General features: G+C 38.2%; 2 protein-coding genes across 2 annotated transcripts; one reads left to right on the top strand and one right to left on the bottom strand.

Annotated features, from left to right (window-relative positions):
- Positions 1 to 1,878: 1,878 nt before the first annotated feature.
- slc6a4b (solute carrier family 6 member 4b) lies at positions 1,879 to 5,365 on the top strand. Its single transcript, XM_033972150.2, has 13 exons — positions 1,879 to 2,077; positions 2,390 to 2,524; positions 2,653 to 2,872; positions 2,986 to 3,124; positions 3,191 to 3,325; positions 3,817 to 3,920; positions 4,004 to 4,131; positions 4,196 to 4,308; positions 4,395 to 4,526; positions 4,594 to 4,693; positions 4,776 to 4,876; positions 5,038 to 5,205; positions 5,285 to 5,365. Exons 1-13 carry the CDS (start codon positions 1,879 to 1,881, stop codon positions 5,363 to 5,365), a joined length of 1,755 nt encoding a protein of 584 aa, XP_033828041.1.
- Positions 5,366 to 8,774: 3,409 nt separating this feature from the next.
- ankrd13a (ankyrin repeat domain 13A) lies at positions 8,775 to 13,787 on the bottom strand. The gene is made up of 15 exons (XM_033972756.2): positions 13,253 to 13,787; positions 12,985 to 13,120; positions 12,764 to 12,888; positions 12,635 to 12,680; positions 12,356 to 12,499; positions 12,062 to 12,251; positions 11,870 to 11,936; positions 11,694 to 11,775; positions 11,554 to 11,615; positions 11,349 to 11,479; positions 11,106 to 11,263; positions 10,726 to 10,842; positions 10,498 to 10,658; positions 10,363 to 10,427; positions 8,775 to 10,240 (listed from the first exon to the last, which is right to left on the bottom strand). Exons 1-15 carry the CDS (start codon positions 13,358 to 13,360, stop codon positions 10,042 to 10,044), a joined length of 1,791 nt encoding a protein of 596 aa, XP_033828647.1. The 5' UTR covers positions 13,361 to 13,787; the 3' UTR covers positions 8,775 to 10,041.
- Positions 13,788 to 14,275: the final 488 nt, after the last annotated feature.

Below are 14,275 nucleotides of genomic sequence, written 5' to 3'. Positions count from 1 at the left end.
CCACAGGTTTCTATGTGATTGGAGTCGACAGGCTCCACACTGTGATTGAAGCTGCTGTCAGTCTGATGTGCTTCTGCCCATGTGTGCCAATGAACACTGACAGGGGTGTATGCTGGGAAAAGCTGGAGCCATGAATTGTTGTTATGTTTGTTTTGGCCCTCAGGGGCCCTACTCACCTTGGCTGAGCAATCAGACTTGCTAACTGTTTATTTCTTTTGGGCAACAGCAACAAGATGAAACTGATGTAACTTGCAATCTGAATGGGACGCATAAACCATGTTCCTATGACTACAACTATGATATGGGCACCACAGTCCTTGACACTGAATGCTGTTTTATAGAACAATATGACTTGATGTAAACTATGTTACAGACTCTATGCTTTTCTCTTTTTAGATAATGAAGTGATCTTATCTGTGTGCAAGGGAAGGAGGAGGGTCATTTGTGTAGAAACGGCTGACCAGACAGTAGTACTATAAGATGAACATAGACTTTGATAACATTGTTATAGTTATCAGTTGTTTTCAAGTCAGTTCCTAATATATTTTGCTCAGGTTCATCTTCATGATCCATTATAATACAAATACACCTCTGTGACACTCCAACAGGTCTGTTTAAATGTGGAGGGAAAAACACTAACAAATGGGGGAAAAACAGGTCACAAAAATAAATTGAAAAATTCAACATCAGACAGCGGGCACAAAGGATCAGACTGGCTTTGTATGGCACAATACATGAAAGAATGAGCTTGGGTGACTAGTTTAGGCTAAGCAGCATTACAGTGTGCACAATACACTTAACCATGGATATAGCCTGGCCAATAGTTTGAACTGAATAACATTAAAGACACTGACACAAACATAGGTCTAAATAGAACATTAGAATGGTGATAAGTTTCAGTGGATTGTGGTTAGCCAATGTGTGGGCTGAGAACTAGTGCTTAATAACACAAAGTGTTTGTTTTTTCTATCTCTATAACTGCTGAAGTGAAAACACCCACCTCCTTCTTGACGGTGCGCACCAGCCAATTATTTTTGCTGCCGTGGTGGTATAAACCATGTTCTTATGACAATGACACGAGCACCACAGCCCTGGACACTAAATGCTCTTATAAAAGTGTGTGACTCTTATAGAAGTGTGTGACTCTTATAAAAGTGTGTGACTCTTATAGAAGTGTGTGACTCTTATAAAACTCTATGATCTATCTCATAGAACGCTATGATTTAAATGCTCTTATACAATTGTATGACTTGATATGAACTATGTTAAAACAGAAAATAATAAATTCCTCTCTTAGCAGTTTTTTCTCACATGGCCCAGAGAAACTCATCTTAACTAAAGTAAATCTGGTGGATTTTTCACCAATAACTTAAACTCGTGTGTGTGCGCGTGCAGTCTCACGGTGCCCTTGAGCGCACACGTCCGTGCGCTGCGCGCTGATGCCGCCAGGAGCGTAACAGAGTGAACTGTAGCGTGGCGTGGCCTACACTTAGGCGAGTTATAGCCTTCCTCTATATTATTGTATAATACTTTAGTCTAATATTGAATAGCAACTAACATAACCGTTATGCTCATTTGATTTTAAAGATCTTATTTTGGCTAAATACGTCAACAGTGCAGTGACAAACCTGAACAACTAAAGAAAGTTAAAGCAATGACGTGACCTGCAAATACTGGATAGGCTAATAACTTATGATTTATTTATTTATTTTTGTTTTAATGGAGCCTTTTATTTGGTTTTACTGCAATAAAGAGAAAAGTGGTGTTGAACAGAGGGTTCAAACAGGTCCCTACATCAGCCCCTCCCACTGGGCCTGTCTTCGTTATAGGAGACCTCAGCTCCGTGAAACTGGTGCTCTCTCTGACTTTTCCACGGTCATGGCTGGCAGCGTGACCCAGCATGGGGCTTCTCACCCTGGATACAGTCCCCATAGTGCCCCGGGACCAGTGCCCACGCAAACCGACTCTAGGGACAAATGGAGCAAAAAGATGGATTTTCTTTTATCTGTTATTGGCTTTGCAGTGGATTTAGGCAATGTTTGGCGCTTCCCTTATATTTGTTATCAAAACGGCGGAGGTAAGTATACATGTCATGTATAAATGTAATCTATAACAAATATATTAATCTAACTTAAAACTTTGAAAAAACTATTTGCAAGGAGATCTTTTGCGACATGAACTGTCCGCGGTGCTGAAATCATTTGACGTTATTGAAGCATCTATAATACTTCATTTTGTTTTTGTTTAAATTTTTGTGAAAACATTTGGGACAGATAAAAGCATTTCAGATTTGTTTTGTCTTTGTACATTATGGAATACAAATGTTGATACATATTTTAAAAAGCCATTTGTGTACACTGATAACTGAGTATGTGTTCTTATTTGGTAGGAGCTTTCCTGATTCCCTACATCCTCATGGCTATCTTTGGAGGTGTCCCTCTCTTTTACATGGAGTTGGCTCTGGGGCAGTTTCACAGAACTGGAGCTATATCCATCTGGAAACACATCTGTCCCATTTTCAAAGGTACAAATACAATCCGATACATGTGTGTTGTATGTGAAAACTGTACATATTGTTTTGGCCTATACTACTCACATATTGGATTTCAGAGTATTCAAATGGTAAAGAATGATATTATTTCTGTGTTCTAGGTATTGGCTATGCCATATGTATAATTGCCCTGTATGTGTCCTTCTACTACAACACTATTATCGCCTGGGCTCTCTTCTACTTCTACTCCTCTTTCTCCACAACCTTGCCATGGACACATTGTGACAATGTGTGGAATACCCCTAACTGCACCAACTACTTTGGCCTGAATAATGTCACCTGGACCAACTTTTCCCGTTCTCCTGCAGAGGAATTTTACACGTAAGTGTATGTGAATGTGCATGTGACTAAGCGTTACCATGTATATGACCATAGTGTTAGTTTTGTATAACACCCTTCTGTTATGATTAAGTGAATATTCCTGACTCAAACAGGAGAAATGTTCTGGAAATCCACGAGTCTGAAGGCCTCATAAATGTTGGCGGCATTCGTTGGCAGCTGATGCTCTGTCTGTTTCTTATTTTTACAATTGTGTACTTCAGCCTGTGGAAAGGAGTGAAAACATCCGGGAAGGTAACAGAGCTCTATTTGCCCCATTAAAGCATGTACAGTTTTATGATTCCCAGTCTGGCTCCACAGGTGGTGTGGGTAACTGCCACCCTGCCCTACATTGTGCTCTTCATCCTATTGATCCGCGGGGCCACTCTGCCTGGAGCCTGGAGAGGCGTTGTGTTCTATCTGAAGCCGCAGTGGGATAAACTGCTTGAGACCAGCGTAAGTTAATTAAAGATTATAGTAAACTTTAGTATTACTTGTGGATTGTGTTGATGTTTTGTAATGACGCTGTATCCTTGTTCCTTACACAGTTTAAATGCTATGTGTGAGTGAGTACTTGGCTTGGATGGGAATATGGATGAGTTGAAATGAGATGCATAAATAAGCCACAGAGGTGAATAAAAAGATGCATAATTAGTTTAGATTTTCTACCCATTAACAAAGGGCTCCCTTTTTGTGGCCCTCACCAGCATCCAGCACTCTTTCTTCTCTTGTAATGCCGAATGTGCGCAGCTCTTCAGATCTCCATTTGGACAGCTGTGTGGCAACAACTCGCTTTCTGTACACTGGCTAGTATTGCCTAACAAATATTGCTATAATATTGTAGTTAAATATTGGCTTAATATTGGCTTTTGGTATATTTTGTTACCTTTGGACAAATTTGATCATACCCAATTTATTCCTAAATGAGATTATCCATCTTTTTATAGGTTTGGGTGGATGCAGCTGCTCAGATATTTTTCTCTTTGGGACCTGGTTTTGGGGTGCTTCTGGCTCTATCCAGTTACAATCCTTTTACAAACAACTGTTATAGGTAAGACTTGAGTCTCCAATCTGAATCTTAACCTTTGATATAATAAAGATTTTTAAATAAGTTTTGTTGTCTTTCTGTCCAAGAGATGCCATTGTGACCAGCTTGGTGAACTGCTTCACAAGCTTTGTGTCAGGTTTTGTCATCTTTACTGTTTTGGGCTACATGGCAGAGATGAGAAAGGTGGAGGTGGAGGAGGTAGCCAAAGATAAAGGTAGGTTGTATTTATTTTGGAATCAGCCTAAGTTCTGTTCCTATGTTCATGTTTTATCTTCTAGGCCCAAGTTTGCTGTTTATTACCTACCCAGAAGCCATTGCCAACATGATGGGATCAACATTTTTTGCCATCATCTTTTTTGTGATGATGATAACATTGGGTCTTGACAGTACAGTATGCACATTTTGACTAAAGTCACATAATATGTTAGCTTATTAATGAATAAATATTAAACAAATCTATGTTGGTGCTTGTTTCAGTTTGGTGGGCTGGAGGCTATCATTACTGCCGTCTTAGATGAATATCCAGAATATTTCTCTCACAGACGGGAGCTTTTTGTGCTGGGATTAGTAATCGTCTGTTTTTTGGGCTCCCTTAGTACACTTACAAATGTAAGTGCATGACATTATTATTCAACAAAAGTTTGAAGAATGATTTACAACAGATTTTTCCACACAGGGTGGGGCCTATGTAGTTAAACTGCTGGAAGAGTTTGGAGTTGGCTGCTCCATTATTGCAATTGGTTTTCTGGAAGCTATTGCAGTTTCATGGTTTTATGGTAAGTTATCAATAATCCATATCAATATTTCAGTATGAAGAGATGGCACATGCATGGGCATAAATACTTCTTTTATTTTCAGGTATTCAGAGATTTAGCAGTGATGTCGAGGCTATGCTGGGCACAGCCCCAGGTTTATTTTGGAAGGTTTGCTGGGTGGCCATCAGTCCAGCATTTCTAGCTGTAAGAACATGGATTGATATTTTACAAAGTATATGTATAGTAAACTCAACCACATTGACATGACAACTATGCATATTACCTGTGAAGTTAAGCATATCTCCTTTGACTTGTAATTTAATTGGACTAATGTCTTCAATGCTTGTTTCTCTGCTTTTGCCCAGTACATTATAGTGAGTTCTCTGCTAAAACCTCCATCCCTCACACTTTTCGACTACGTGTACCCGGATTGGAGTATCACGGTGGGCTACATTATTGGGCTTTCCTCTTTTATATGGGTGCCAGTGTACATGGTCTATAAGCTCGTGTGGACTCCTGGGTCACTCAAACAGGTCAGTAACTAAATTGCACATGGTAACCATGACAGTAATATAAGTAAACAATGAACTCTGAACTGGTTATAATCTACAGAGATTGGCTGTGTGCTTGAGACCAGAGCGGACCATCCCAGACATTCACACAGACAACCTGCACATGGTCAATGTGCCATAGCCATTCACATTAGCACTTGGCACACTGTGGCTTTGTATTTATTTATTTATTCATTAATATGTAGACCAAATCTTGTTTCCTTATGGCTGACATCATGAGTGTTTTTACTTTCTTTCTTGATGGCACTGATTATTTGAAGTTACCAGAATAGTAACTGCTGCTAAGATCATCTAATCATGTGACACTAAGCATTATGTTGACAAAATTGCGATCTATTGAACACTGAATCATTTTACCATGCAGTGTTGGGAAGCACTAAATAAAAGCTCAATATAGGAATTGTTATTTCTAAATGATTAATTGTTCCTCGGTACAATTTTAATAATCATTTTGTCTGATACAGGATGTTACACAAATGGCACACTACTCAAGTTTTATCTGTTTGCATTTGACAGTATTACATTAAGGTCAGGCCAAGTTCTGTAGTATCAAGCAGAAAAAAGTCAAGACTATTGGGTAGGTGAAAATGTGGTTTGATTTAAGTATCTTTTGCCTTAATTTGTCAGCTTTACTTGTGAAGAGGTTGTAAAGGTTGTATTGATATTGTGCCTCCAAATAATGTTATAAATGAGGACTGTTACACTGTTTTGTGTCTGTTACACTATTGAAACTAAATGTATGTTTAATGAATATGATTATATAATATACACAGCAGTAAAATAACATTTTGTAATCTAACATAAGCTTGCATAATTGCCTTTTTATGCTGTTTGTAAAGTTTTTGTATCAATCTACTGTGGTCATATGGGTGAATGTTAGACATTTGATCAGTAGACATACTGACAAACCAGTCGGTTAAGGGGGGGGGGGGGGGGGGGGGGGGATTAATTTAGGTTCCTATTATGTAATGTTTGCCAGATGTTCACATACTGATTTTATGATGGATGAAGACAAGCAAATGACATCACAATAGCAAGTATAAATGTATACAAGACCGTCAAGTGGTGAGCTACGATTACTCATTGTGCAACTAGGACTGATCAAAGGCCTTTTGTGTTAGTGACCACCACTGAAGTAAAGAGCAGAGAAGAGACACATGAAAGAGAAGCTGCGTGTGTATTTGGTGAGCTGGTAAAAGTACATAAAAATAAATTATTATTGCATTCTTATATACAAATCATGTGGACAGCTACTCAAGCTTCTATAATAATAAAAAAAAAAATGTTTGGAATTACCTAAAGGCCGAGAGCAAACTGCTATTTTCTGATATTTAAATGTCATTGCAAAGTCAAAGATCTTAAGGTTAGAAGTGGTCTGAGGTTCACAGTTTCACTGAAAAGCTTCTTGTGTAATCCTCTGTATGATAATCAGATGCAAACAAAACAAAAGCAAGCGTGAAAATGGATTTCACTCTTTTAAAAGACACAGCAAAATGTCCTAGTTCCCACTGTAACACTAATCTTCTGATTTTCTTTGGAGCTTAACGTGAGTGACATTTGTCAACACTCATTAAGCTTTCCGGACAAATAATTAGCAGCAATAAATGCTGGTAATTGTTTTCACCCTTAAGTTGTGTAGTCGTGAAGTAAAGGCCATATACATCAGTCACGCAGTAAATACAGTATATAAGAATATAACCTTAAGGAGCATGACCTTTTATTCACTGCTCTTTGACATTTGAGAAAGGGAAATGTGATAAAGGCTCCATACGTTTTCTTTAATGGTCCCCAGTAAGGGACGCTTGATTTGACTTGGGACAGAGCTATAGCTTCAATAGCCCAGGCTTGTTTGGTGATATAGAACCCAGAGAAGCTCAGCCAATATCATACATGTTGATTTATCTGTAGTGAAAATACTACTAGACCCACCATAAACATGAACATAAACCTTAAAAAACACCCCATTTGAACCTAACCTAACCATTTTCTTAAGACAATAGGCTAAACAAGAATCCCCATTCTGCACCATGTGTTCCAAAAAAACCAACAGAGTTTTAAGCACTAAAACAGAGTTTTAATGCTTAAACCTCTGTTTAATGCTTAAAACAGAGTTTTAGTGCTTAAAACAGAGTTTTAAGCACTAAAACTCTGTTTGCCTGCTGCCTGCTTTTCTCCATAGAGAAAAGCAGGCAACAGACCCTCCACCAGGGCAAGATCGAAAAGTATCTTTTTGGCATAGCCCTGATCGGGCAGTGACTTTTTCAGTGGCTTCTCTGTTTGGGCAATGGCTTTTTGGTGGCTTCTCTGGTCGGGCTGTGGCTTTTCGGTGGCTTCTCTGGTCGGGCAGTGGCTTTTTGGTGGCTTGTCTGGGGGCAGTGGCTTTTTGGTGGCTTCTCTGGTTGGGCAGTGGATTTTTGGGGAAAAGACAATCCACAAGCTCTCCCTTACAAAACAGGATTGACAGATTTTGAAAGTGTAGCAATAGAACTCACATATAAGGCGCAAAGGTTTGTCATTTAATATTGTGCATCAGAAGTATTACAGTTAAATCAACTTATTAAATGCATATTATATTCTTGCGAATTACCGATATCCCACTGCCTTCAAAAACAGGATTAAACCTGTGTAATAACACAATGGGGCGCTCACGGACGGGCTTTCCCCAGAAGCCTCCCAAAAGCCAATATAACACCACAAAAGCCACTTTTCGATCTCGGCCTCTCTACACCAGAAAAATTTATGTCAGCTTCATACAATTTCTATTTTGTTTTTAAATTTGCCTACATTATTATTATTATTATTATTATTATTATTATTATTATAAAAAAGTAATAAATTAGCAACACAGGGCGGCAGCAACCTTTGTAAACAAATTCCCAGAGAATCCACAGGGCACTAGGACCCATCGACAATGGCACGGAGAAGCTTTAACTGCGCATGCGTAATACGTCTTTCACTTGCCTGTTCTTATCACATCGGTTTTGCCTTTTTACAGTAAAAATGCACTGGACCACTATAACAACGTTAATTGTGTGGTTTACTATGGTAGTTCACGGAGACTACGGTGATTCTTTACTCCACAACAGAGCCTATGACGTGCTAAAGAAACAGGACTTAGGTAAACATTTTCAAACACTTTCTCCCCAGGATGCTGCCAATCTATGGATGCTGCTGACATTCAGTATAGGCTAATTTGCTAATATTACAGAATTTTAAACAGTGAAATAATCTAAGACTTATCCTTTGTAGGTTTTAAACTTGAATGGTCACATTTCTGTAATATTTAGTCAGATTCATTTACTGTATTTTGGTCCACACAGTGACTTTGGGCAGTGTGCTGGCTGTTCTACTGCTGCTCATGATTTTCATGGCCATCTGTGTCTACAAACCACTGCCTCGTCGATAGTGTTCCACGTGAAGATGGTCCTGTTCAGCTCTGTGGCTCTTTGAGAGACAATATAAGGACTCTAATATATTGTTGACTATTGTGTGGTTAATGGAAAATGGGTGAAAATAAATACATTTAAATCACATATAAATAAAGTGCTTTTATTTTAGAAATATTTTGAAAACAGCTCTTAAAATCACAAAGTAAAACACTATGCAGCCCTGTACGTTATTTTTGTTAGGCTGCTAGTTAAGCAGTTTGGCAATTTGCTTGTTTCCACAGATTTCTGTAATTTCCAAACCCAACAATGCACAAAATAGATTTGTGGAATCAGTAAGAGTGGTTAATGTTTCAGCACCATCAGCACAAATGTAACCATATCATGGCAATGTAGTTATAAATTCTTATTTTAGAAATACTTCATAAACGGTTGCAAAATTTACCTTGAGAGACATGGCCTTGGCTTGATAGATACATTTTAGGTATGTTAATGGCACATGAGGACATATGGCTTAAGTTGAACAATGCTTTCTGTCCAGAGGCCCACAGATGTTTACTAGTGAAAATGACTAACATACTGAGCAATATCTGCCACAACAAATGTGTTACTGCATCACAGCTTTAAAAACCCCAAAACTAAAATGGTGTTGCGTTTTGAGTCATTTATAAATTTGCTGCCAAATGTTACCGAGTATCATTTTATATGTGGACACTGGGTCATTATGAAGAAATAATAGAATGGTATGTCAGAAAGGTAAGGAAAGTCAAACCCTTTTTGAAAACATAATCAGCAGCTGATTACAGCAACATGCTTTCAATTTCCCAAGTGAAGAGGGTACATTCAAAAAGCACAGGATACTTGCTGTATATAGTTAAGGACTCATGGTTCTTATGAGCAATACCACCAGAATCATTTAGCAAGTGACTGCAAGCTCTATGTTAAGAGCCTGTAAACCCTGAGACTTCTGTTTTGTTGAGTAACACTCAACCTTTGTAGGCTACATAGACTACACAGTGCAGAAAAATATCAATCCCATAATGGTCAAAAGTAACAGATCTTAAGAAATACTTAATACAGGATACAAGATGTAATATGGATAAGCAATGAGCCTTAAATTCTAATCAATAATTGTGAATAATTAAATATAAAAACAACATCACTAACAGCCAGTTGGATCTTTAAGATGAAAACTAGTGTATAAAGCATAAAGAATTACCAACAATAGTACTGAATCAGAAAGTTTGATATTGTTAAAAAAAAAAAAAAAAATGAAACAAATCTGTAGTTGCATAGATGGCTGCACAGGTTAAGGATAAAATGAGGTGCAATGGTTGCATCTATTACAAACTACATGTTTAATATGATTAGTTAGTCTGTCGTACCCTTTGAACTCCCTCATATTCCCTTGTTACTTGTCAGTAAGTGAAAGCTGCAGTATCCTCTCCAGCTCCTGCTCCTCTTGCTTCCTTAGCCGCTCTTCTTCTTCCTGAGCCTGAGCAGACAGCTCCATAGCCAAGCGTAGGTCTGAGTCTGGACTCAGGGTAGTGAAAGAGCTGGCAGGACTTGATGCATCCTCAAGGTCCACTAGCACCCCCTCTGGAATGCTCCTTAAACAACAGATTTGAATGATTTACACATTTACAAACAGTGTTTAAAAGCATTTAAAACAACACTTATTCACTTGATAAGTGAAAATGATAAATTGAATGAAAATGAAAAAAATTCTAACCTATCACTGCGACTTCTGGGCATTACATCAGTAAATCCATCATCACCATCCTGCCAATTCCCTTCCTAAAATCACATACATGTCTGACTTTTAGAGACCAAGGTTAAATGCATGGAAATAATTATTGTGTATGACCTGGTCTGAGATTCCCTGAGACTCCAGGAGACTCTGGTGGATTGCATACTGCAGCAGTTCTTCATCGTTGTTGGACATTGGCGTGTGCCTGCTGCCCCCACGGCGATGGTAGTGTGCAGGAACCTCAAACACAGTAGCATTTACCTGAAATGCAGCCAATGCTGGCAAAAATAAACAGTTAATAATAAGATCTATAAAATGTACAACATTTAAAACTAGTATTCACACCTTCAGAATCTCCTGTTGGGGTTCCTGCTGGAGTTGGTGTTGCTTCTTCTCCTGTACTGCATTTATTCACATTACCAAAGGTAATCCTGGCATTTAGTACATGAAATAGTGGGATCTCTATAAAAGAAGGATCAAATGTATAATGTAGTAATATAACAAGTTGAAAGGGTACCGTTTAAAAAGCACTGTCCAGTAATTGCTTTGTGCTGTCAGAAGAGAAACTACTGAAAAAACACTTGATGAGATAAAGCAAAAAAAAAAAAAAAAAAAAAAAGCATCCTCCATCTGAAAAGGACCTCCTGTGTTGGGGTTTGTTTGTTATCTCTTGGGCAGGGGTTCCCAAACATAAATTGATTAACAAAGCAACAGTGTTTCCTCACCAATTTTCACAGGAAATCCAGGAGGAAATTTCAAAGTGACAAAGTCCCGCAGTCTGGCAAAATGTGAACTTGTCCGAGCCATGAGGTCAATAATTGGGGTCACCTGTTCCACCAGTGACAGTGGGTGCTCTTCACTCATCCACAAAGTACCTTTGAATCTGGGTGAAAAGCATTGAAGCATTACATTAAGGAAATAATTTGAAAAAACAGGCCAATAATCAAATTAAGACGAAAAAGTCCTACTTCTGAGTGCGAATGCTGAGTTCAATGGGTCGACCAATGTCTCTGTTTTCTAAATCAAACTCTGGGTTAAAATATTCCTCAGGGGTGATGGCAGTGGGGTTGTTTGCAGTAGCATACTCCAGAGTAAGGTCCTACAAAAAAAATAAACATGTTTTTTTATTTTATTTACATATTTAAAAAAAAAAAGAAAAAAAAAGTATCTTACCCCCTGTGCTGTATTGTACAGCTCCACAGTACCCAAGAGAGATTCTAGAACATTTCTTTCACCTGCAGTTTAATCATTTGTTTATTTCCAGGTCATAATTCAATCATTATAAATGTCTAATATGATAATAATTTACTAACTTTTAATACGAGATTTCTCCTCATCCGTAAGATGCTCCGTCCTTGTCCTGATTACCACGTTGACATTGTTTACACTAAAAACCTATAATAAGAAGACAAAATAAATGCAGTGAATAGCAACAGCTGAACAACATTTGATTGATGTGTTTATCCATATAAATGACAAGATTACAAACCTTGGCTTCAAACCCATTGACAACTTCAGTTCTCTCAGTTCTCCATCCCCAAATACCAGACTTGGTCCTATGTAGATAAAAAAATTTATAAATGATTTTATAATTTCTAAATGCATCATACATTTGTAAAAGGGGCAGGGCACTTATGTATCAGTGTGGTTTTAGATGAAAAATGTAAAAAGTAAAACATGCCTCTCAAAAGCAATATCCTTGGTATCCAGGTACGTGTTAACAATAGGAGTAGTCAGTCTTTTAGCAACCTCCTGTTCAGCTGGCTGCATTGACTCTAAAGTTACATCCTCCATTTCTTGAGAAATGTTGAAGCGTTCTGTGTCCACCACCTTATCATCATGGTTTACTTCCATCAACTCTGCATATGAATCTGTCACATACAAAAATAAATAAAGATAATAAAAATATCCACATTGACACATAAGTAAGACATAAGTAAAGGCATAAAGACAACCTTTTTAATATGGAACGTACCATCTCCTCTAAAGATGTAGCTTCGCCTCCCTCGGATCCAAGTCATATTCTCAAATCCGAGCAGTGTGGCATCAACCCGCAGGTTTGAGCCACTTTTCCAAATGCGACAAACATCGCTTGGACAAACTCGGGACACAAGAGGAACTGGAACACAATGAAAGCATTCACTTATGATGACAGAAGTCATTGACAGAGTCACAGTGCATGTTGTTTTTCCAGTTTCACTTGTTGTGCTCACAGCAGCCAAAAGACAGCTAAAAAGCTCAAATTAAAACTTACTCCAACTTGTAAACTCCCACTTCATTTCCATATAAAAATCTGGGGACTGGTAGCAAGAACATAAACAAATAATTACGCTGGGAAAACAATAAAGATGGGTACCATAAGTTCAATGAAAAACAGTCCAACCTCTCGGATCTTTGACAGCAGCTCAGGCACTCCTCCAAGAGCAGTGGAGGCTTTGAGGTAGTCTCTGCGTTGAAGCACAAGCTGAACCATTTCTGGATCTCCTGTACTAACTGCCTCCTGCAAAACTACACACAAAGATAAATAAATAGTACAAATGTATTCATTTTAATTGCACATCTTCCTGTGTTATGTTCATTTGTAGGCCTAGTGTGTGGTCTTACCAGTCCAGTTTTTGGCATTTTCTTTTGTTACTTGTGCACCATATCTCAGAAGGACTCTCACAGATTCCAGATGACCAAGAGAAACAGCCAAATGCAAAGGACTCCGTCCTCTGGGATCTACTGCCTCAATGTCACTCTAGAAAATAGCAAGCATAGGCTACATATCAAAATCCATACATTTGTTTTGGAAGAAGTGTCTGAGGCAGTGACGGAATTGAACTATGGAAGCGTGTATGTGAATTAGAAACATCACAAATCTCTTACTAACCTCTGGCAACCGTATATTTTCCTCCAGCTGCCTATAATCGTTCGTCCAAACAGCGGAGTGTAGGGGAAACTTCACCCGGATCTCGTCGCTAACGTTAGCCGCGGACATCTCTACTCAGCCTCGGCGCTATTTTAGCCAGCTTTGCGTGATTGCAGCCATACGAGGTCGTCAGTAAGGAAGAACCACTAAATCCATGGCTTTTACATTTGAATAACTTGGAAAATATAACAAATTCTACTGCAGCGAGCGTTAAAGTTTTGCCAAGTCTTCCTCAAAACGAAACTTTTGAACAAGGAAGTGTCAGAAGTAGCAGCAACAGAAATGACAGGGGTGCACTGAGTAAATATGTATCCCCTCGTAGTTTAACCAGCACTATTGTCTGGATCTCGTTTGTGAGTTATTTTCACAAAATACATTATTTAATAATGTATTTAAATAATACATTTAGGAAAAGCTCATCACGTAAATCATTAAATTAATGTAACGTTACAACCATCGTCTTTAAGAAACGGGTGGTCAAATCCAGTTTGGGCGCATACATTCATCTCTTCGGCATAGGGGTGTGTCTTTTATTTTTTCATAAACATTTTACGAATCCCTTTCATGTGACGACTTCTTATTTAATTTATTTGTCAATTTTAGCTTACTTAATGATTTGCACAATCACAGGAGAAAGAATTCGTCATTATTTCGCTATGAATACGCCAGGCAAAAAGGTTCACATGAGACCGTCCGGATGAGGCCGTTGTCACAGAGAGCGTAAAATATTCATAAAAAAATAGTAGCATATTATGTTTGATTTTTGTTTTTTAACTGAATAACAATATTGAACATAGAGGTTCAAAATTAGTATTGGATGCAGTATTATATTCATATTAGTTAATATCAATAATGTATGTAAAGAAAGCTAGAATAACTTGGATACTGTTTCTGTGGCAATTCCGGCGGCCATGTTGTGAATGTTAGAAGAGCAAAATTCTATAAATAATGACAAAACAAGGCTAGAAATGTAATTTACTTAAA

This window comes from Periophthalmus magnuspinnatus, chromosome 9 (assembly GCF_009829125.3).
Source record: "Periophthalmus magnuspinnatus isolate fPerMag1 chromosome 9, fPerMag1.2.pri, whole genome shotgun sequence".
NCBI lineage: Eukaryota > Metazoa > Chordata > Actinopteri > Gobiiformes > Gobiidae > Periophthalmus > Periophthalmus magnuspinnatus.
Note: the sequence above shows the minus strand (reverse complement) of the source record. Positions and strands in the feature narration are given on the sequence as shown.

Coding starts and splice junctions, on each gene's coding strand:
- ankrd13a (XM_033972756.2), bottom strand. CDS start 13,360: ATGTCCGCGGCTAACGTTAGCGACGAGATCCGGGTGAAGTTTCCCCTA. Junction 12,681..12,763: donor TGCTGTCAAAGATCCGAGAG/GTTGGACTGTTT, acceptor TCTTGCTACCAG/TCCCCAGATTTTTATATGGA. Junction 11,264..11,348: donor CTCAGCATTCGCACTCAGAA/GTAGGACTTTTT, acceptor CTTTTCACCCAG/ATTCAAAGGTACTTTGTGGA.
- slc6a4b (XM_033972150.2), top strand. CDS start 1,879: ATGGCTGGCAGCGTGACCCAGCATGGGGCTTCTCACCCTGGATACAGT. Junction 2,078..2,389: donor TTGTTATCAAAACGGCGGAG/GTAAGTATACAT, acceptor CTTATTTGGTAG/GAGCTTTCCTGATTCCCTAC. Junction 4,132..4,195: donor GGAGGTAGCCAAAGATAAAG/GTAGGTTGTATT, acceptor TTTATCTTCTAG/GCCCAAGTTTGCTGTTTATT.